This window comes from Callorhinchus milii, unplaced genomic scaffold, assembly GCF_018977255.1.
Source record: "Callorhinchus milii isolate IMCB2004 unplaced genomic scaffold, IMCB_Cmil_1.0 Scaffold1, whole genome shotgun sequence".
NCBI classification, from domain to species: Eukaryota; Metazoa; Chordata; class Chondrichthyes; order Chimaeriformes; family Callorhinchidae; genus Callorhinchus; species Callorhinchus milii.
The window spans coordinates 62831484-62856901 of NW_024704742.1; the positions used below are offsets into that span (position 1 = coordinate 62831484).

The 25418-nt window shown below is 42.0% G+C and overlaps 1 protein-coding gene across 1 annotated transcript in view; it reads right to left on the minus strand.

The window, feature by feature from the left end:
• The window catches only part of galntl6 (polypeptide N-acetylgalactosaminyltransferase like 6), a 494474-nt gene extending 486258 nt beyond the window's left edge, over positions 1-8216 (minus strand). The window contains exons 1-2 of the mRNA XM_007895954.2: positions 8145-8216; positions 7364-7705 (exon numbers count right to left, since the gene is read on the minus strand). Coding sequence (XP_007894145.1) covers positions 7364-7498 — 135 coding nt within the window. The 5' untranslated portion in view covers positions 7499-7705; positions 8145-8216. The remainder of the gene's footprint in view (positions 1-7363; positions 7706-8144) is intronic.
• Positions 8217-25418: the final 17202 nt, after the last annotated feature.

Here is a 25418-nt window from a genome sequence, read left to right on the forward strand (position 1 = left end):
GAATTGACTGTATATTTTGTAGGTGAATCACGGCAGCCAATTGCACACAACAGTGTCCCACAAACAGTTGTGGATTAAGTGACCAACTCATTATTATTATTTAATTTTTGAAGGGATTATTACACAGGAAAAGCGATCCATCAATCAACTAACAACCAGGTTCCTGTTTACTGCTAAGTAAACAAAGTGTGGAGTGCGTGAAGAAAGGCAACTTGCCAAAAGTTTTGCCCTGGACAGGAATCAAACCCAGGTCCTTTCGTTTGCGAGGCTAGTGCTCTAACCACTAAACTACAGGACTCCACAAGGATATACTGTAAAGTGGAGTGACTATGCCTTTTGGGAAAATGTGGCATCTAATTTGCACACAGCAATGACACACAAGCAGCCATGACATGAATACTAATTTTATTGGGGGACACTGGATGAAACACCCTTCTCTTCAACCCCAGTACTGCATTGGAGTGTCATCTTAGACTATGCGAGTTCTAAGTCCTGACATGGAGCTTAAACCTTCTGACTCAACAACAACAACTTGCATTTATGAAGCACGCTTCAAAGGAGTGTTTAACAAGTCTGACACTGAGCTGGAAAGAAAGGGAGGTGACTGAATCCATGATCGAAAAGGAAAGTCTTCAGATGTGATTTGAAGATAGGCAAAGAAGGGCAAAATGGAGGGATTAAGGCAGGGAGATTCAGAGATTCAGGCATAGTGGGTAAAAACATTCGACCAATAGTGGGCGAGGGGACAAGGGGAGTGCAGAAAACCTGATCCACCTGAAGAAAGGTGGCAAATAATGGAGTGGGGCGTGAGAATATCAGAAAGGTAATAATATATAATAATCCTTGCATTTCATATAGCGCTTTTCATGTCTTCTAGACGTCTCAAAGCGCTTCGCAGAATATACAGTAAAGTCAATAGATCAATAGACTTATATTTGTGGGCGAAACGTGGCAGCCAATTGCGCACCGCAGTGTTCCACAAACAATTGTGGATTTAGTGATCAGATTATTACTGTTTTTTTTTAGGGATTATTATCCCTGGAAAAGCGATCGACCAATCAACTAACAATCGGGTTCCTATTTACTGCTAGGTAAACAAAGGCGTGTGGAGTAAGGAAACTTTCCCTAAATCCTGCCCTGCCGGGAATCGAATACAGGTCTCTTGCTTGTGAGGCGAGTGCTCTAACCACTGAGCTACAAGACTCCAAGAAGGGAGATTCACTCTACATTTAGAAGCATGAGTACTACAAACTGAGACAGGCTAACACACAAATAAGAACAATGGGTGAGAATAAGAAGGTACAGAAATCTCAGTTGTTCAACCAAAAGACGTGTTGACATACATAATTCCAGGAGGCAGCTCAATATAATCTGAATCTCTGAATTATTTCTTTACATTTTACCATTTGTGTGCGAATGTTAAGAAATTATGTTGACTACGAATATTTACTCTGCATACACCATCAATGCAATCGCTATCAGCCAAGTACAGAGAAAATCTCATTATAGGTCAGGTGGTCTAATATCTCAACTGCAGCGTGTTAAGCAAGATGTGGAACTTTCGGCTCATCAGGTTACTGCTGACATCAGTTCCTATTTGTTGCACATTGGAAGTACTACTAATGTCACTTCCTGTGCTCTGATTGCTGCAGGGCACAGGAAGTGACATCCTATGCACAGGAAAGCAGAGCTGACATTGCTGCCTTTGCAAAGTGAGGTTAACGGTCATTTAGTCATTTTCAATCTACGACTGTTTGTGGGACATTGCTGTGCGCAATTGGCTGCCGCGTTCGCCCACAAATATACAGTCAATTCACTTTACAGTGTGTTCTGTGAAGCGCTTTGGGACGTCCTCCCGACGTGAAAAGCGCTATATAAAATGCAAGGATTATTATTATAACGGCACTTCCTGTGCATAGCACACACATGCAGGATGGAGGAAATAATATCAATGAAAACCTAATGACCTAGATGTTGGCCTTTTATTAGGGCAGTGCTGGAAGTCAAGTGTACTAAGCTAACATAGGTTCACAGCAGACCTATGCTATAAATGTACTGAAGGGTGATATAATGGATTCCCATGCCCTGATTGTTTCACTAATGGAAATATTGGGCATGATTCTCTGATCGCCGCTAAATGTATTGACTTTGGTAGGAAGTTTTATAACCTGTTGTCCAATGGTTGGTATATACCATCATAAACTCTACCTGCAAGGTCAATATGTTTCCTGACCAAGCAGAGAATTACAACCAATATTTTTTATCCAGGAGTTAAAATGACTTAACAGGCATTATAATATTATAATAATATAATAATAATCCTTGCATTTGATATAGCGCTTTTCACGTCTTCTCGACATCTCAAAGCGCTTCACGGGATAGACTGTAAAGTGAATTGACCGTATATTTGCGGGCGAAACGCAGCAGCCAATTGCACACAGCAGTGTCCCACAAACAGTCGTGAATTGAAAATGACTAATTTATTATTGTTTTGTTTTGGAGGGAAACTTGCCCAAGGTTTCGCCCTGCCTGGAATTGAACCCAGGTGTCTCGCTTGCAAGACAAGTACTCTACCCACTGAGCTACAGGACTCCATATTCAAATGCAATTATTATTATCATACTACCAAAAACATGTATACTGATTTCTGTTAAAATATGAGTCTCTTTACGACTGTACACCATAGTGCGAACATTTACTGTATCGGAACATACCTATGAATACACACTATTCCTTATTTATGATGTTTTAGTGCACATTCAAGTTGTTCTATTTTGCTAGTAGAGCTCAGAGCAGAATGATGTGAATGGCTACATTAGCTGATGGGAGTTAAATGGCAACAATCACCCCTCCATGATGAACACTTAAAATTTTCTTGAAACATCTTACAAATAAATCCTTTGCAACCCATGCCATGTGGGACACATGGAGCTCAACATTGCTTTAGTTTGGTTGATTTCTGCTGGTTGCAAATGGCTTGGTAGCTTCACGAATTACACTTCCTCCAAGTTGATACACTACTACGCTGATGTCTATGTGTGACTAAAAGAATGATAAAAGACTGTGTACAGCACTAGAGTTAATGGCTCACTAACATTTTAGAAAGAACCACATATCATGCAGCTAAATACACTTAGGTCTTTCATAACATTTTCAGATTCCTACCCATAATTTGCATTAATGGTGTAATAATGTCACTACAATAATCATGGCACAAAATTATAGGAAATGTTATTGATGTATTTATTCTGAAATATTTCAGCTGTTAACCCTGCAATTTTTTTCAGAGATTTAATTAGAAACCCAAAATTGATCAATTTAATGGAAATAGAGCAACGTGCATGCTAGCGTATATGAGCTCACAGTATCTCTTTTCTTTGGTTAGCCGAATGTCTGACACATACAGAAACTCTCACCGTGCTTAAGAGTATCCAAACCAGACTCAAGAGCTCTACATGTAACATTTCAGAAAGTATAATTTTAATAAAGCATTACTTTCTGGAAAGATGAAAATGTATTCTTGTAAAAATCAATGGCCAACATGGGACCCACAACCCTATGACTCAGAAATGAGAGTGCAACCAACTGAGCAAGACTAACGGCTGTAGTATAGTACTAAGGGACATAGGAAAATAGAAAGAGGCCATTTGGCCCACCGAGGCTGGTCCACCAGTTTCTTAAATCTCGGCATATCTTTTAATCCTGTATCGTAACCATTTGTCATACTCCTTAATACATCCTTTGTTTTTACTCAGCCAGGTGTGTGACACATGTGGAAACCCATCCCCATACTTAAGCGTATCCAAACTAAACTAAGAATTCCATGCATCCTGCATCCCACCTACACATGGAAATCCCAGAAATGGATTGTTGGAATGGAATGTGTGCACTCTCCCTGGAGGGAAGCATCCTGATTATTAATTTTGGAAAATTTCAGGTGCAGGTTGGCAAAACCCAAGTCTTGGGCATCCCAGAGTGTATGTTGGGGTACTGCTGGAGTCTAACCAGCTAAAACCACATAGCTTGCCATTGATATTGCTGTTTGACAAGCTTTCCTGCTGCTTGTCCAGCTAGAACCGCCCTACCCACCAGGGCTTTGGCTTGTAGGGTTAACAGGAGCTGAATGGAGTGACTTCCTGCCCCTCGTGAATGCTCTACCCTTACAAATCTTGCTGATGAGCTAGGCTGCCTGTGCTGTCATCTGCAGTGCGTTGGAATACTGCGGATCCGCCTGACTCAGGAACCAGACGACTGAGACCCCTACAGAGGGCTCGCTCGATGCCAACATTCAGTTGCCAAACATCTCACCTTGGAACCAGTTCAGCTCCAATGAGATCCTGCTTACCTCCTAAGGACGATAGTCCGTAGTTGATCTTTTGACATTCGACAAGTGAGAGTTTGATTCCTCACTAGCTGGATGGTAGTTACCAGTAACTCCCTGCGAGCTTCCCAGTGGGCAATACATCTCACCATGAAACGTGTGAGAGCATTGCAACTGTCTTCCTGTCAGCAGTAGCACATCGAACTTAGTACCAAAGTATTTATCTACCTCTCTTTTAAATATATCTATTGATTCTACCTCTACAACTTTCAGGAGCAGAGTGTTTCACAGCTTCAAAACCCTCTGTGTGAAGAAATGCATCCTGACCTCAGCTCTAATTGTCTTACCTCTCTCTGTATGTAAGGCTAAATGCCACCTCGTAATGAATATTTTAAAAATATACCCTTGGAACTAAACATGTATACTTAGCTATATTAGAAAAGTCAAATAAAGAGAACTGAGCTTTAAAGCTTGTGACACTATGTTGTATTCCAAGGACTGCTACTAAGTGCACAAATTTGTACTGCCGAGAAGATGGGCGTTATTGCGTTGGTCCTCTTTGAGCCAGATTTACTTTTAATTTCACATATTTGTTCCCAGGCTGACTCCAATCCCAGTTGCAGCACCTTCGCTGCTCTGTCAGTCCAGGTTGACAAATGTCTCTCATCTCTATTACTATTATGCAAGTACTCAGTGCCCAAAATCTTAAATTTTAAAATAATGCAAATTTGGGGGAAAATTCTTGATTTCAGTTAAATTTGTAAGACATTTCTTCTGGAAATCTTTTGAAGACCTGCGGAAGAACAGCCTTCTGAATTAAGGTGATTAACGAATTTTCCAAAATTCCACACAATCTTACATTTTAAAAAATGAACTGAAGGCTGAATCACAAGTTAGCTTGTGCTGTACCAGGAACTGATCAAACCTTTACAGTCTGGTGGTGTATCAAGTTCTAGTTATCCTCATTTCTGGATATCCAGGGATATCTGTGTCCACTGCTCATACACCAGGCTCAAAATTCAAACCATATACTGATTTGAATTCACAGTATCAAAATGTTGATCCTTCTAGGATGGAGCCAGAATATATGGGAATGCTCATCACTAGTTTCACACCATATCATTGATTACTGTACCATTCAGTGTTTTACTTGGGGAGTTATAACACTACTTACAGCAGTCTGGAGCACACAGAAGAAACTACCCTCACAGTTTTACAGAGTTTTTCTCCTATATGTTATTATGCCAACGATCCATCCCTATTTCCACCTTGTGTATGTTGGCTTCAGAAGCAGATGACATGGGATAAGTGCAGTTGCATTCCAGTTCACACTAAGCAGAATTTGTAGCCAAAGTAATCTCGTTCCAACCTTAAAATCAGTAGCGCATCCGTGTGAGTCAGTAAATGATGCAATGAAAGTAAATGTAATGAAGTCCTTATATTAAATGAAAACTCGCCAATTTTTTGGGGGAAAAAATAATCCCTTGCAATTCTCAATTGTTAACCAATGCAGGTCAGAGTTGAATTCTAGTGAGTAAGTATTGGTGTTCGGCATAAAACATCGTAGGGAGTACGGTAACTGGCAGTTTTACTCTAACCATTTTTCTACAAACCTGAAGAACATAAGTCACGAACTGAAAGATTATCCTCTGATCGATGGACACACCAATCAATACTGCTTCACAATTGCCCCAGAAATTGGAAGGCAGTTTCAACAGTTAAAACTGGAGCAGAGTAACACAATTTCTATCACTTATTAATAAAATAAGTATAGTCTAACCAGTTTCAAAATCAGGTTATGCAGTTTTTAGTCTTTCGTTTTCAGTTTCACAGTTAATACTACCAGAGTAATTGTTTTAAAATATAGAGGTATAGAGGGGCAAAGTTGTTGCATCCGTTCAATAGTAATAATCAAGAGCTATTCTGCTACACAACCAACTCTGACTCAGAGGTAAAGCATTTGTAATTTGAGTTATTCTTTAAATAACATTCAAAACCACAGAATTTTTCAAATGTATCTTCAATATAAATTACAGTGTATTATTACAAAGAAAATTCTCCTGTTCAGAATCAGAACTTTTTTAAACGATGTAACTTGTCATTGTATAAAAAAAAACCAATGAGACAGATTAATTGGCAGGTTCAGCAAGTCAGGTCAGGCTTGACTACATTTTACACAATACCGCTTTTGTATTAACAATTTCCTTTCATTTGTAACCATCATCGCAGGCAATGCAGGCATAGAGGTTTTGTTCTCTTCAACTCTGGCTGTGAATTATGTGTCAATCTTTCCACACTCAAGAGTAACCTGAATTGGTGTAATACCAGAAATATCACACACACAGACAGCAGAACACTTAAAAAACTTTAACAGAGAGGATAAGATCTGCCCTCAGACACAAACATATAAAAAAAATCATATCAATGATCCCTTACAAAAGAAAGTACGTGGCAATAAATTATGAACTTAAAAGACAAAAGACAAATAAACAGTAAAATGCCAGAATGGCACAAGTGAAACTAACATCTGCTAGAAAATGTCTCAATGCTTCTGGTGAATCCCTTCATAAGAATTGTAACAGTGAACTGGAGAATTGCTTTTTTATAGAAAAGAGTAGAATCATTTTAAACAAGAAGTTACATTTGCATTTCAAAATCTGTCTGCTCTTACTTTCCTCCTTCCCACAAGGAGCCCCTTTTTCCCTCCCAAACCAACTTTTGCAAGTCAGATCAACAGTAACACGGCAGAAACAATAACCTACTCGTGTCCACAGATATCCATTATCTATAGCTGTGTTTCTTTGATTCAGATCTTCAGATTCAGAAGCTGCGGTTCTTCTGAGTATCTCTACATTATGCTCAACTGCTTATGTTGAGCTCTGCTCGACAAGGAGTGAGGGGAAACAGAATGAAACTAAGAAGGAAAAGTCTTTCTCCGTGAGTTGGTTGCTCTGATTTCCATCCTGTGGAAGTCAAAGTGATCCTACCTGGTGATAATACCCACTCCAGCAACCCCTCCATCGCTCGCTCTGTGTGGTTTACCTGATCTCCTGACTCCAATGATTTTTCCAAGTGCTTCTCCTTGTAAAGGGACCACAGACCAACATTTGGAAGGAAAACCAGCGCCACGATAAACAGTCCGATCATCTGCAGAAACCTCTTCTGCTTTCGCTTCATCCCGGATTGGCAACTTTTCCTCAGCAATTCGGCCACTTCCAAATTACCTTCTGGTGCTACTTTGAGCAAAGCCTTTTACTCTCTTCTGACAGCACCGGACAGGGAGACAGAGACACGGAGAGAGGGAGGACAGGGAGCTCCAGCACCGCTGCTGAGAACAGTAACTGCCAGTAAAGAGGAAAACCAGGGTGTCCTTGCGCCTGCGACCTGCCACAAGAAACAACAACAAGTTTGGATTAATGTGCATTTCTTCAATTCTGGAACTGAAATATACAGAGAGAATTTTGAGCATTGGGTGCAAAACCTTTGGCACAGAATGAAATAAGACATCTGCGGGACTGGTTATTTTGCAAAACTTTTGTTTCTAGAACACACGTTATGTATGTGCGCGCGTGTGTGTGTGTGTGTGTGTGTGTATATGTATTGTATGTCAAACTGAAGTGTAAACTCGCAGCTATCTCGCTCTGCTTTGCGCTCACTTTCACCCCCCACCCCTCCCCCACCCCCACCCCCACCCCCACCCCCCACCCCGGGCAGAGATGTGGGTGAGAGTGTGGTTTGAATGCCACAGAACAAAAGGGGGGGCAGAGCCATCCGAGAGTCGCTGTGTTTGGTCTCCCCGCCGCTCCCCCTCAGCCTCACTTACCTCTCTCTAGGACGGCAACACTGGCACAGACACAGGCACCGCCTGCAAACACCTAACTCTCCATTCATTCAACTGAGCAGAGAGAGGGGGAGAGGGAGAGGGAGAGGGAGAGACCCCGACCACTGGCCACTTCCAACAGCCGCTGCCTCTCTCCACAGCTGCCCACGTCTGGTGTTCCTGCCACTCACTCCCCCCCTCCCTCCCTCCCTCCACAGCTAATCTCTAATTCCTTATCCCAAAGGCATTCTTTAAAATAAAAGCATATATATATATACATATATATATATATATAAATGTACATATAATATTATATATGCATCAAACAGGAGAGAGACAGAGAGAGACAGAGAGAGACAGAGAAATAAAATCCCTACGGATTCAAACAAAGATCAGCCCATCAGTGAGAGGAGAGAGAGAGAGAGAGAGAAAGAATAAGAGCAAATCATCTCCACTCCAAACCGATTGCCTTCAGAAAAAGAACACGGACACGAGGCGGCGGCTTCATTCAACCACATCCTCTGCTCTGTCTGTCTGTCTGTCTGTCTGTCCCTCTGGGGTTTATATAGACTGTAATATCCCAATCTCTGCTGCCTGTTAACACGTGGACTCGCTCCCCGCCACAGCCAGGACTGACCGGGACACACACCTGAACACTGTGTGTGAGCAGAGCGGTGCAGAGGCCATCTGCCATCTGCCATCCCTCTCTCTCTCCTCACCCCCACACACTCTCCTCACCCCCCCCACCACACACACTCTCCTCACCCCCCCACACACACACCCACACACTCTCTGTGTCTCACCCCCCCCCCACACACACACACTCCTCACCCCCCCCCCCACACACACCCACACACTCTCCTCACCCCCCCACACACACCCACACACCCACACACTCTCCTCACCCCCCCCACACACACCACACACCCACACACTCTCCTCACCCCCCCACACACACACACCCACACACTCTCCTCCCCCCCCCCCACACACACCCACACACTCTCCTCACCCCCACACACTCTCCTCACCCCCCCCCCACACACACACCACTCTCCTCACCCCCCCACCCACACACACTCTCCTCACCCCCCCACCACACACACTCTCCTCACCCCCCCCCCACACACACACCCACCTCACCCCCCACACCCACACACACTCTCCTCACCCCCCCCACCACACACACCCCCACACACTCTCCTCACCCCCCCCCCACACACACACCCACACACAGTCTCTCCTCACCCCCCCCCACACACACTATCCTCACCCCCCCACACACACCCACCTCACCCCCCACACACACACACACCCACACACTCCTCACCCCCCCCCACACACCCACACGCACTCTCCCCTCACCCCCATACACCCCCACACACTCTCCCCTCACCCGCATACACCCCCACACACTCTCCTCACACCCACACACCCACACACTCTCCTCACCCCCACACACACTCTCCTCACCCCCACACACTCTCTCCTCACCCCCACACACTCTCCTCACCCCCACACACTCTCTCCTCACCCCCACACACTCTCCTCACCCCCACACACTCTCTCCTCACCACACCCCCACACACAGTCTCTCCTCACCCCCCACACAGTCTCCTCACCACACCCCCACACACAGTCTCTCCTCACCCCCCACACACTCTCCTCACCCCCACACACTTTCCTCACCCCCACACACTCATCACCCCACACACACTCTCCTCACCCCCCACACACTCTCCTCACCTCCACACACACTCTCCTCACCTCCACACACACTCTCCTCACCCCCCACACACTCTCCACACCCCCCACACACTCTCCTCACCTCCACACACACTCTCCTCACCCCCCACACACTCTCCTCACCCCCCACACACTCTCCTCACCCCCACACACTCTCCTCACACCCCACACACTCTCCTCACACCCCACACACTCTCCTCACCTCCACACACACTCTCCTCACCTCCACACACACTCCTCACCCCCCACACACTCTCCTCACAACCCACACACTCTCCTCACACCCCACACACTCTCCTCACCTCCACACACACTCTCCTCACCCCCCAAACACTCTCCTCACACCCCACACACTCTCCTCACCACACCCCCACACACTCTCCTCACCCCCCACACACTCTCCTCACACCCCACACACTCTCCTCACCTCCACACACACTCTCCTCACACCCCACACACTCTCCTCACCACCACCCCCACACACTCTCCTCACACCCCACACACTCTCCTCACACCCCACACACTCTCCTCACCCCCACACACTCTCCTCACACCCCACACACTCTCCTCACCCCTTCCCCCACCACACACTCTTCTCTCCTCAACCCACACACAAACACACTCTCTCCTCAACTTGGTAGATGGCAATCAGAAGAAGGACAATGGGGTGGTGATGGCGGTGGGGGTGGGTTTGGGGAGAAACAGGGCCCCCCCCACCACCACAAACTACTTTATACAAATTTAACCCATTGAGAAGTGATTCCCATCGGTCTGTCCTATCTATCTCCTGGTTGTTAGTCAATTGGTGGATCCGTTTTCCGGGGGCAATATTTTCTTAAAAAATAAAAATAATAAATTGGTCATTTTCAATCCACGACTGTTTGTGAGACAGTGCTGTGCGCAATTGGCTGCCGCGTTTCGCCCACAAATATACGGTCAATTCACTTTACAGTCTATTCTGTGAAGCGCTTTGAGATGTCCAGAAGGCATGAAAAGCGCTATAATAAATGCAAGGATTATGATTATCATTATTATATTCTGCAAAGCTCTTTGAGGCTATCTGTCTGTCTGTCTGTCTGTCTGTCTGTCTGTCTGTCTGTCTGTCTGTCTGTCTGTCTGTCTTCTCTCCTCCCACTCCTCCTCTCCCTCCCTGGGGAGTGGAGGGAGTTTGCATGTTTCCAGTGGAGATGCAAGTACCACACACACACACACACACCACTCACACGCACACCGAGCAACAAGAAGGGACTGGCGCGGGCACCACAGACCTGTTTTTTTAATTAAATTTAATTTTGCTCATCAATAAAAAAAACATACACACGCAAGAAGCAGCCAGCAACAAATAGGAGAGTGCGATCTAATGGCACAAGCAGAGAGAGTGAACGTACCAGGGTGTGTGTGTGTGTGTGTGTTTAAGCGATGCGGGTGGTCTCTCTCTCTCTCTCCGGATTGAATTTGTGGGACCAGCGATGTTGCTGTGCATTTATTGCAAACAACGGGGTTGTTCATTGAAGGCAAACAAACCTAAAAATGCAATGCTAAGAATTGCTTTTTTTTTCTTTCGGTGTAGAGAGAGAGAGTGCAGAGAGAGAGAGAGAGAGAGAGAAAAAAGGTGGTGCTCTTTGGAATCGTCGCCTGAGACGCTTTTGACATATGTGATGGTTTTGCAAGTCTGCGTCTCACTCCCAACCTCCAAACCTCCTGCCTTTAAGTCTCCACCGACCACTTCGCTTTGCAAAGCTCTCAACTCGCCCGTCCATCCATCCGCCTGTCCGACACCCTTTGCATTTTGTTTGCAGCTCGGTCCGTTCGGTTAGACCAGACACACACCTTCCCCCTCTGCTCATGGCTTCACTGCTGTTTCACTGCTATTTTAAATGCTGTCTCTCTCTCACTCTCTCTCTCTCTCTGTGGGTTCGTCAATAAAAATGCATCGCACTCGTGTGTGTCAAATACGATCGGAGATGAGAAATGCAGAGCAAAAGCGTGAGCCCCCACAAGGTTTCGAAAAGTCACGTTTTAACGTCACTTTCTAGGGGAGAAAAATGGATGGATCGGTGGGTTATATTCTGCAAAGCCTCTATGAAGTGGGTGCTCTGTGCATGCCCTGTGTCCACGCAGAATCCACACTGTAGACTGCATTTGCTGCAGTAACGTGTCCTGCTCCACGATGGAGCCAAACACACACAATTAATTCCAAAGCTGCCTCTCGGTTTTGTGTGTGTCTGTGTCTATCATTGACCCAAAGATGCACATCAACTGTTGTTTCAAACAATGGATCAGTCAATTGCATTTGACTGCACCCTTATTCCATTACAAAAACAACAACAGGTTGTGTGCAAATAAAGTCAACTGAAGAATAAATAAACAAGAATTGATTCTCCCAAATTCAGTTAAATGCTTTGAAAAAATCAAGTTAGCCTCAAGGCAATAGAGTCCGCTTAGCATTGCAGTTAGAACTCTCGCCTCACAAGCGAGAGCATCGGGGTTCGATTCCCAGGTGGGGCAAATCTTTAGGCAAGTTACTTCACTCCACATGCCTCTATGTACTTAGCAGAAAGTAAGATAGTCGATCACTGGATTGTTTTCTGGGATTAATAATCCCTCCAAAAAAAAACATTCCCTCACTCAATCCACAACTGTTTGTGGGACACTGCTTGCACAATTGGCGGCTGTGTTTCACCCACAAAATACACATTCAATTCACTTTACAATATATTCTGTGAAGCTATTTGAGAAGTCGCAACAACATGATAAAGTGTTATATCAAAGATCATTATTATTATAGTTATGCTTGTATGTTTAGAACCAAAAGCTCACCCTATCTATTATTATTATATATTGCTGGGAATTCAGTAGAGAATAAGTGATGGCCAATCCCAGTGATTTACATATAATCTTTGACCCCAAAAGCCTTTTGCATCAGGAAAGGGAACACAATCTCATCTTTTCCTATTATTTAATACTTGTGGAATATAATTTAGAGCTTAGTTTATACTGCCGGAAGCAAAGTGATGTTGCTTCCAATGGAGCGAAATGGAGCAGGAAGCCTGATTTGACACTTTCAGTACTCACATAAAACCCCCCACAAATTTCAGAGTTCTCCACATGTGCACAAAGATACTATCAGTGTTTTAATAATAATACGCGCTATTCAATTTGGGAGGGTGTCTCAAAGTGCATCACAGGATTTATTGTACAGTATTGTTTGTGACTGTGCATTTTGTAGGTGACTGCAGCATTCAATGTGCACATTGCAATGTCCCTCAAACAGCCAAGAAATAACCAGCTCTCAAACCTCACATCCGTGCTCTCACTTATCCAGCTTTCCCTCACCTCCACAATATTGTATGCCTCTATCACTACCACTCCTCCGAGCCACCAAGCAGCTCCTCTAGGCTTTTCTTACACCCAGGTTCTATTATGCAAAGTTCTGCTTGCTGGAAGCCCGCACAGGCTGTACGCTATCCAGAACTTTGCAGCTCATGACCTTTCTTGTACCAGTCTCCATGAGCCTATCACCCCCATCCATTGGCTTCCAATCTTCCAGCAGATTGAGTTCAAGATCTTCGTTCTCCCATGTTCTCGTCCCACCCTACAATAATAAATTGCATTTATAAAGAGCCGTTCATCGGGAGGACATCGCAAGACGCCAAGACACTTACCTACCTCTGCAGCCTCCTTCATTCTTACCAACCTGGCCATTCCCTTCGCTCAACTGCCACTGGCCTGCTCAGTGTCCCCGTTCTATCCTTCCCACCATCATTGGGCAAACATTCAGCCACTTAGCGCTTACTCTCTGAAACTTCTTTCCCAGGTACCTTTGACTTGCTCAATCCTGACTTTCAAGGCACATCATGAAAACCCTTAGCACCCACACTTAGATCTGGTGTCCAGCCAGAATTGTCAAGTGTTTGTGACATCCTCCCAACCTGAACAGTGCTGTAAAAGTGTATTGATTGACTAATTTTATCCAGGACACCAGGAAAAACTCCCTTCCCTTTTTAAATAATTTCCATGGTCTTTTTGAGCTTACAGATTGGGCTGAACAGTGCTGGGGAGGTACCATCCTTTGTATGATATGTTAAACCAAGGTCCTGTCTGCCTGTTTAGGGTGAACATTGAAGATTTTTTTAAAAATGGGACTTTCCATGTATAGGTGGCATTCATGGAATTCTCAATCTGGTTCGGATGCTCTTAAGGACGGTGAAGCGTTTCTGCGTGTGTCAAAAAAAGATGTGGCCTTCGCCAGTCCCAGTGAACCTATGAAGGAAGTTTTCCAAGCTGCTGGTATTTGGATGATCAAAAAAAAAAGAGAAAAAGAAAAGAAGCGTGGACAAGTTTGCACAATAAAAACTTTGAGGATATTATGTTCCAGATTGACATTGTAACAGATGAAAGACAAGGAGAATTTTTTTGTGAAAGGGACAGGAGGAACAAAATTTGACAAAAAGAGGGAGAAAAGAAGAAAAAAGAGGAAAAATTAAATTCTAATCCACAGAAGAGTCTAAAATATCACTGAAGAAATTTCTAACACATTTTTTGAAGATCATAGATATAAATTCTAAAATGCACTTTTTCCTCCTGGTTTGGTTTGATGCTGTTAACTTGTCTGCTATTATTTTGAGTGTTATAACTCAGAAAGCAGGAAAGAAATCCTGTCTTATGTACCATGTGACAGCATTGTGTTTGAGGTCATCATCCATTTTATAGCTGCCAACTTGCAAGTTTATGGGTGGAAATTTTCTATCATTTCACTACATGTACTGCAAATCCTGTAAAGAACTTTTGAGATGTTTTATCACAATAAGGTGCTATATCAAATGCAAGAATTATTATTATTTTAATGGTTGTTTAATTTTTGAATTTTTGAAGGTTTTGAACAGAATAATGATACAGTAGCAACACATTTCTATTTATTGTGAGACAATAATCAATTTATTTATCTCTAAACGAAAGCAGAAAAAGTATATTTAAAGTGTGACCTGCTTTACTATTTACCTTTCAATGTAATTCATTATCTTAAAGTTAAAGGATCATTTTTATATCAAAATAAAGTTTTTGCTTTAAATTATTGCATTTAATTTTGTATGACAAAAACATATTTTAATGGCTTATTGCTTGTTTATATGTTTTGGCTAATAATATATAATACCACAATAGGTAATGCTCATTATGTTTATATTCATCCATAAAATATACAGTCAATTCACTTAACAGTATATTCTGTGAATCGCTTTGAGACTCTCAATGACGTGATAAGGTGCTATATCAAATTCAAGGAATATTATTACATCTCACTTTGTATTCATGTATATATTGTAAAAATTCAATTTTGAATATCTACACAAAATAGAAAAAGAAAAAGCATACTGGGATAACATAACCCTGTGCTACCACAGCTGTCAATCACAATAGTTCATAAATAAATCTCAGCTGCAAATACAGGAAACGTGGGCTCTTTTTTAATAACCCATCATCCAACTTAGAGCATCAGGGGAAAGAGAAATATGAAACTGACATTCAAAATCACATTGTTCTCAACAAGTTATGAAATCTCCAAAATAACAACTGGATCCAACTGAGAAATGGTCAGGACTGATGTGAAAACAAGAATCATACAATGTAATGTGAGTGCCAGTTTTATACAATGTTACGCATCAATCAAATCAAAAATACATACCTTTCTTCACGTTGAAATGCAATTTTATTTAATTTAGTAACCAAGTTGGAGGTTCAAGATTCATAGTATAAAAGACCACCACCACCACCAACAACAACGTGCATTTATATAGCGCCCCTAACGCAGCGTTGCGTCCCAGAGCGTTTGTGAGTGGGGGAGCATGACACCGAGCTGGGGGGAGGGTGAGGTGATCGTAGGCACAGTCGAAGAAGAAGATGATGCCTTGGTCGAACCTGAAGCCTAGGTTGAGCCCCAGTCTGAGGGATAGGCTGGGGAGGTTGAGGAGGTCAGAGCTGCAGGACAGCAGACATTGATAGGAGCCAAGGAATATGGCTTTGGTCTTGTCAACATTTAATTGTGAGAAGTTTGTGCTCATCCAGCCCTGATGTTTGCCAAGCAAGATGACAGAACATCGGTGGACTCTTGGAGTTGTAGCTGGAGGAAGAGAAGTAGATTTGTGTGTCATCTCTATACATTGGACCAGTAAGAGCAGAAAGAATAGAAGAGAAAATGACACAAGTCAAGATATCTAAAGAGGAGTAATTGACAGAGGTATAGGGAAAGGTCAGGAAAATGGATCTTAAAGGATTGCGCTTTAAAAGTGCTCTTTAAAAGACATGATAATAATGCTTGCATTTGATATAGCGCATTATTACGTCATTGAGACATTTCGGAAAGTGATCTGCCAATCGACTAACAACCAAGTTCCTACTTAGTCCTAGATAAACAGGCATATGGAGTAAGGAAACTTGCCTAAGTTTCGCCCGCCTGAGAATCAAACCCAGGTCCTCTCGCTTGCAAGGTGTGTGCGCTAGCCATTATGCTACAGGACTCCATGATGGGCCGAATGGCCTTCTTTTGGGCTGTAAATTTCTATGGTTCTAAAATGATACCTTGGTAGGATTTCTTAATGGGATTCCTTAATCAGGAATGTTTTCCATTATCTTTTCCATCCCCCAGACTCCCATCCCCATCTTAGGTGTTAAGCGGTTAACTCAGAAGAGTTAAGCACTTTAATAATAGTAATAATCCTTGCATTTGTTCTTGCGCTTTTCACGTCTTCTAGACGTCCCAAAGCGCTTCTCAGAATATACTTTGCGATGTCCCACTAACCTGAAAGGAGCTATAAATATTAAAGTTATATTATACTGTAATTTGGGTGACACAAATAGATGGTCTGGGAGTAATTTTTGACAAACGTCAGGAATTCAGTTCTGTAGATTCTATTTCTGGAGTTTTTGTGTGGTAAAGTGAAAGGACTTCAAATAGGTTTGTTGCCCAACACTGAAAATTAGAGCCCGATAAGCATCTCGGTGCTTTGGCTTTAAGTCTGTAAATTAAAGGACGAAGAACAAAATGAAGGAGGTAAGCAGTGGCATAGTTTTGAGTGATGAACGAATTGGAATAGGAGACAGTGCGATGAATATTGATTATCTGCACAGTGAGGATGCAGGGAGATGAAAGATTTTACAGGAAAGCATCTAACCTTGAGCAACAAGTCCCAGATTATCCATTTGAGCCGAAAGATCATTATACTCTGTTCCCCAGAGCGATTCCACTGTCCTTCAAGGATACTTTTAAAATGCCTTATAGACATTTTTGTTTGCTTGTTAGCTAGCGGCCTCGGGCAGTGAGGAAATCAAGCAGAACATAGCCGAGAGATAATGTTTTCCCTTTAGGTTTTCTGGTTCCCAAGGTAATAACTACAATTTAAAGATATTTTAAGATAACAGTACCACCATCAATTTTCACCTGTCCAAGAAAGCTCAGATGTAAGCCTTCTGAATTCCATTGTCACATTCATCCAAAGCGATATGTTCAGTTCACAAATGGGAGTTAATCCCATCCATTTAGCTCTTCTGGCTGAAGTCAAATCAGATCACCTGCTGCTGTTTGTCAATGTAGATACATCAGTAAAATTTAAACTGGATGTCATTTTACGAACAGTCACACATTCAAAACAAGTATCAAGAATGAACAGCTACCAATGCATTTACAAGTAGATATCTTGATGTTTAATAGCAATCAAGTATTTACTGATACCCTTTACAAACACATAAACTAGCAAATACAGTGCTCAGAACAATGGAATACGAGGCAACAAAGACCTGAAATCTACCTAGTCTTAGCCTTTAAGACCATTTGGTTTAAAGATTTAGCATTGCACAGAATTGCAGAAAATTTCATAAATAGTCTATTTAGAAGCTGGTTTCTTTTTAAGAACTGCAAATAAATGAGTTCCAAATTAAAACAATTTAAGATTTTTTCTGTTTTCAGTGCAATCTTAAATTTTAAGACAATAACATCTTACATGCAAAGATTAAGTGAAATTTCAGGACTTTGATTTCCAGAATTATCTAGCTTTGAGTTTTTAAATTCTTTCGTCTTTAATAAAATAATAATTTTATTTTTCTGTTGACAAACCATTGTTCATATATTTTTGCCAATATAATAATAATCCTGCATTTGATAGAGTGCCTTTTACATCATAAGGACATTACAAGCACTTCAAAAAATATACTGTAAAGTGTATTGTGTGGGTAAATGCAGAAGTCAATTTGCGCACAGCAATGTCCGTCAAACAACCATGAATGACCAATTTTATTTGGGGAATTGTTTGCCAATATATTGTCAGAAGCTCCTCTCTTTTTTCAAACAGTGCCATGGGATTTTTAACTTGCATTTGAACAGACAGATGGTGCATCAGTTTGATGTCTCATTGAATGATGACATCTCCGACAATGTGCCAGCCTGGATGATGTGTCAGACACACAGCTGATCAAATAACTCTTTTCACACAGAAGGCGATTTGGACATGGAATGCTTCAACGTAAGTGACCCATTGAAAAAGTTAGGTCCTTGACATTATTTAAAAGTGAATTGGATATATAGTCGGAGAGAAACAATCTAAAAATCATGTGAAAAGAAAGTAAGAAATTAAGACTAGGTTTCTAGAAATAATGGAGTAACAAGTGCCAACCGCATGGTAATCCACATGGCCTCTTTCTGCACTTAAATTACTATAATAGCATTAGATGAGGATTGACTTTAAGGTTGCATTAAATGTACTATAACATACCAGAAGATTGAAATATATATCTAGCAATCAATCTCCGTAAACAGATTCCTATCACTTTAATGGACAAGATAAGTGCACATTGAAGAATTCATTGGGTGGAATTGTGTCTCCAGTGAAGCAGAATTCAGTGGATACTCAGATTCTGGTCATCTGCAATTCATGGATAGTCAGGCAGATGTTGTCTGAAGTTTTCAATGCTACAGGCACCAGATTCATATTAATAAGATGTAATCAAGAGATAAGGGACTGCCATAAGGGATCTAGACTAGTAGAAGTGAGAACCAGGTTGTTGAAAAACTAATCTGACAGGCTAGCAAAAAAATTTTCATGATGATATATTTATTCAGATGTTGTACAGTAAATGTATGGAATTTTACAAAAAAAGTGTTAAAAAAGGTGACAGTGTGTGAAATTAGATATTTTACCAATGTGGAAGGAGTAAAAACATACACATTGACACTGGCATTTATCTTTGTTGGCTGCTATTGATTTTTGTCAGCAAAGACTGATAAGGTCATCAAATAAAAGTTGCTGGCAGGCTCATGATAGGTTTGGAGATGTTCTGAGAATGAGTGGAACCAGATTTCTAAAAGGACACAGATGTTGTAGGCAAAGGCAAAGTATAGTGATATAATAAAACACCAATGGCACTCAGATAGTGACAAGATTCAAATGACCATGCAAATAACCAACACAAGAGAGAATAGCATCTTGGCTGATGCTCAGTCACTATAGTATTTAATTAAAGCAAGTTAACACTTAAATCCTATCTAAAAATAAGTCTGGACAGCAGCACACTGCTGTAAACGCCAATTGCATTGAGTTTACTGATTATTCCTCATTCTATGTGACAGAATATTTTTAAGTGGCTTCAGTACATGGGTTTCAGTGCATAGAAAATATCTGAGGATATATGAATAACAACCTGTAAGAACAGATCACTAATTGAAAATTACTTTGAATTTACATGTGTGTTCTTTTACCAATGCCATCTATAATCTGGCCCGAGAAACGCAAAAAATGCAATTAGAATCTGAAGAATCTAAATTTACAATGATACTGACATCCTTTGAAATTAAAATCATCTATTTAATTTTCTGTGCACAATTGTTCCACCCTAGAGAACTGTGTTGAACTCAAACTCTAACTAGACAAATATATAAAAAAATATAGGGGCAAATATAGCAACTATTTCTGAGAGTTTCTAAAGGGGTTGTAAATAGCGAATCCTCCGGTACTGTACCAGAACGTGTCTCAGACTGTCTCTAGAGAAGTTGGCTAAGAAACTGATTGATGCCAGTCTCCTGCCAGGAGCAAAAAGTTTCATTGAGCCGCACTGCGCAATGAACATCAAAATCGGGATCAGCATCTGGGCAGCAAGCCAGCCTCTCTTGGGAAATGTTAATCTTCTGGGATCATCCCTAGCTCTATTCATCAACTGCCGCTTGTTAGCTTGGTACAATGATAAATAAGAAACAATGACATTTGATGTACAGCCTTTCACGCTGTGATGATATCTCAAAATGTTTCACAGGGTTTAATCATAAAGTGTAGTGACTGCGTATTTGAGAAGCAAAAGCAGTAGTCAATCTGCGCACTTCTTGAAGTAAATGAATAATTGTATATTTAGGATCCTTCATCAACTATAAGGTTAGGCTTTGAAGCACGATATGTACTTGAAACTGTGGCTAATTAAACCATCAGCTAGAGAGAGAAAAAATAACACAAATAAACAATAACTTGCATTTATATAGCACCCGTCAGGTAGCATAATGTCTCAGAGGGGAGTTAAAGTTATGGTGATGGTGCGCTGGACTATTTTTGATTTGCTATAAGTCATTCAGAGGTGGGATCGTGTTCATCTATGCATGAATAAAACATTTATTTGTACTTTCCAGTGTAAAGGATTATTTGTGCCCACAAGCACCACTATCTCTTACACTCCTCACAGGGAAAGTGTTGATATCTGTAAAATGATAGGTGCAACCTCATTGAATACCATGTCAGGTGAGTGAATTCCTCTTATCAATGCAAATTATTCTCTGCACTATCTGTCCAGCTTCTATTGACAGCAGCTATCCTCTTGATTCCAAAGTATTGGGGAGTTGGAAGAGTATACCATTTTACTTCTTTAACTGTTTTGCATACCACTAAACCTACCTCAAATTTTCTACCCCACCGTCCTTCAAATCAATAGTGGACTGGGGTCTAAGCTGATCAGAGAGATCAGGAGGTGCCAGACATGAATTGATTTGAAAATGAGTGAGGATCTTGAAATTGATCCGTTCCACAACATAGAGTGGGTGGAGCCTGGCAAGAATTGGGATGATGATGGGAGTGCGTAGCAATGACATGGCTGCCAGAATTTTGTGCCATCTCAATATTGTTTATAGTGGAGCTGGGGAGACTGGTGAGGAAAATCAAAGTGGGAGGTGACAAAAGCACAAATGAGAGTTTCAGCTGTGTTCAGCAAGGGTGAAGCAGATGATGTGGCTGAGGTGGAGGAAAGCAGTCCTGTTCAGGGACCAGATGTGGGGTAGGAGGGATAACTGGGGATTGAATCCAAGGTTGCGTACAGGTTCAGTGAGTCTGAGGGATATGCAGAGAAGACTAAGGAGTTCAGAAGCACAAGTGAAAAGATACTGATGGAGCCAAGGAGGATGACCATCTTGTTATGCTTAGCTATGGAGAGTTGGTGCACATCCAGGCTTTGATGTCAGACAAGCAGGCAATCAGAACATCGGTCGGACTGGGTTTGCAACTAGAGGAGGAAAAATAGATTTGGGTGCCATCGGCATGCATGTGGAAGTTGACCCCATGCCTAACAATGATATTACCAAGAGGCAGCATGTAAATGAGAAAAAGGAGGGGGCTGAGAAAAAAGACTTGGAGTGCACCACACGTGATCATGCAGAGGCAGAAGGAGAATGCATTAGAGGAAACAAAATGGTGGTGTTGGGTCAACCAGGAGAGGACAGTCCTACTGAGGTGGATGATGGAGAAAATGCGGTCAAGGAGGATGCCATGGTCCAAATGGACCACTTGTAGTGCCGTTTTTTCCTACAGTTAAATGTGAACAAGACTGAGGCCCTCTTGATTGGCTCGCGCCAGCGCCTCTGCACCTCAGGCTCTGGCAGCATCAACCTCCATGGTTGCACACTACAACTCACCAAGCCAGTCAGCAACCTAGGTGTCTGGTTCGACCCTCAACTGTCTTTTTTTCCCCACATCCAAGCCATGCTCTGCCTTCCCTCACCTCTGTAACACTGCCCAAATCCGCCACTACCTCACCCCTGCTTGTCAGCCTTCCCAACTCCTCCCTTCACAGGCTGCAGATAATCCAGAACTCTGCAGCCCTTGTCCTCTCCCGCACCAAATTCCGTGACCTTATCTCCCTCATTCTCGCCCGACTCCATTGGCTCCCTATCCTTCAGAGGATCCAGTTCAAGATCCTGGTCCTAACCTACAAAGCCTTCCATGGCCTCGTCCCACCCTACCTCTGCGACCTCCTAATCTCCTACCAACCCACCCGTTCCCTCTGCTCAGCCGGCTCCGGCCTGCTCCACGTCCCCCGACCCACCTGCCCGATGATTGGCGGGAGAGCCTTCAGCCACTCTGCCCCCAATCTCTGGAATTCCATCCCCCAGTCACTCTGCCTCGCCCCCGCCTGAGCCTTCTTCAGGTCCCGCCTCAAGACCCTCCTCTTCGACCATGCCATCGGCCACCCCCCTTCCCCTCTCCCCCCCTGACCCCAGCTCGGGTCTGAAATGCTGTACATTGGCCAGCACCTTGGGACATCCTCCCAACGTGAAAGGCGCTATACAAATGTATCTTATTTGCTTGTTGTTGTTTTTGTTTTAAGACACTATATGAATTGTAAGGACTATATTGCATTTTGCCCACAAAAATACAGTTAATTCACTTTACAGTATTTTCTGTGAAGCGCTTTGAGATAACTTGAAGATGTGTTAAGGCACTAAAGCAAATGCAAAGCTTATTATTATTATAATTGTATTATATATTATTATGCAATGTAAAATAGAGTGAATGTATATTTTATGGGCAAGTGTGGTAGCCAATTCATTTACACCAATGTCCCACAAACATGAAGCCATGAAGTGGGATTTAAGGGATTGTTGGTCAGGACACAGGGAGCCAACTAATTCCTTTAATCTTAATACATTGACCTATGTCTTAAACCCATTCCTATGTTTGTACCTTTAACATAAGTGCAGTGGGTGAATCATCTGTAAGTGCACTACCTTCATTCAATTCCTTTTACAATTTGCTCTCAACTATTAAATATGGACTACGGATCGCCTTTATGCAAGATTTTTTTGTTGAAAAGACCTTTTAGCTAAAGTTTGAAGAGCAGCTTTTAAATTGAAGGACAAAAGTACATCTGGTTTCGCACCACACTGTATAATATTAACAAAGAAAGCGAAAAATAAACAAGTTAAGAAATATGACATTGACCTATTGAAATATGACTTCTGGGATCAAAGCAGAAAATGTTGGAAATACACAGCAGGTTTATCAGCTTCTAAAGGACAAATGCAAGCTAATGTGTTGAGAAGGTCATAGATGTAGAATCAATTCTGGTGTCAGGTGGAGTAAGACAGGTACTTAGGAAGTGAGGGTGCTTAGCAAAATAACAACAATAACGTGTATTTATATAGTGCCCAAGTAGGGTAGCTCCTTGGAGTGCCTAAGTATGCAGCAAATTGTGTGGAAATGGAAATTAGGAAGATAGAGGGTTAAAGATTGTGATCTGTTATGTGTTAACATCATTCTCGATTAACACCATGTTGAAACTTTTACCCAGATGATAGATAAAGAAATCAACTGTCCCCCTGCCTGCTCATTATAAAGGATGCGCTTGAAGGTACAGTTAAAGGATGCTGAATGCATTGGACTAACAATTTAGTGGGACAATAAAAATAATAATAATAACAATCATTGCATTTGATATAGCGAGGGTTTCATGTCTCAAAGGGTTTCACAGAATATATGGTAAAATGAATTGACTGTATATTATGTGGGTGAAACATGGCAGCCAATTGTGCACAGCAATATCCCACAAACTGTCGTGGATTGAGTGACCAAATTATTACTTATTTATTTTTGAAGGGATTATTACCCCTAGAAAAGCGATCGCCAATCGACTAACAACCGGGTTCCTACTTACTGCTGAGTAAACAGAGGCGTGTGGAGCAAGAAAACTTTCCAAACATTTCACCCTGCCAGGATTCAAACCTGTGTCCCCTCACTTGCGAGGCGAGTACTCTACCGGTTAAGCTACAGGACTCCACAGGATAGCAGTTTAACTCAACAAACAAAATCAGAATAAAAACAATATCCCACTAACCATTACTCCACCAAGTGCATTATTCATTCCATTTGATGTTTTAGAAATTTGCTAATTGCACATTTTTCATCAAGAAATGCTGCAAATTAGACCCCCACTGTGCCATTAGAATGAACGTTCTGTCCCCTTACTTGTCTGAATCATTTGAAATGCCATCAGTTCATTTCCTCAGGAACAATATTAAAATGTCAGTTCTTCACTTTACTGGATTCATAAGGAATGGTAAATATCCTCAGGCATGCCTTGGATAATCACAGTTACGCTGCCATCACAGTGATGGCCAGGCCGAGCAAATCTACAATATTATTACAAGGCTGTCCAGTTGCAATTATTTATAACTGGTAACTGATTGGAGACAATTTGAGGCAATGGAGACTCCCAGTACAGAACCAATGTTCAGCTGTTAGCTCTTCCCATGGAGGCTGATAACTATCCCTCTAGGCCACGTGCAGTTAAGAGTGTTGAATTCAGGCTGCAGATATTTTAATATCCCAATGGATTTTTTTTCTTAGCTTTCCTTCAGCTTAGCAGAACTTGAGCTGCCTTCATTAAGTGCATTCCGATGGGTTGGGGATCTGGCATGCTAAGTGGATAAAAACTTTTGCATTTATACTACAAAATACTCTCAAGTCATTTGAATAGCTTAGGGAACAACACTAGATTGACCAGAAAGACTTTTACAAATATTTCTATTTCCATCATCTCGCATCCCAAAAGACTAACAGTGGCAAGTTAACTCACTTCCATCCACTTTTTGAAACTAGAGTGAAAAAATAACAGCTAGCACTAAAACCTTATTCCCCATGTGTGTAATGTAAGTTTTTAAATAAAATTCTTGAGGAAACAAATAAAGACTTACTTTAACTAATCTGACCTTGGATGGTTTTGGGGTTCAGGAGAATTGGGAATTATCATGTCTTGCTGTGCATTTAGTTTCGATGTATATTAGGATAATAAAGGGACCATTTAAAAGCAAGAAAACCTTCACTGGATTTACTACAGACCATACTGAGTTCACGTTCAGTGTTTCTTTACTCGATATACGTCTGAATACATGCAGAGAGACAGCTAAAAAGCTACTTCTCCTCTAGCAATGCCCCAGGATCCAGTCCTTTGGAGATACACTTGAAACTAAATTGAGTAACTTATTCACAGCCATAATTCCAAGACTCAGCCATATGTTTATAAACCTTCTTCTGGGAAGCCTTGAAGAGTACACAAGGAAATGGTTTAGCTTCATGGTGTGAACGCTCTTGTGAAGATCACAAAAGAAGTTTGATAGAAAAGTCTTGCGGTCTACTTGATCTCATCCTTCCAGAATACTGAACCTGCCTTCCTCCTGTAACAGCATCACACCATTTTATAAATGAGATCAGAATTTTAGCTTGAGCTATCCTTCCT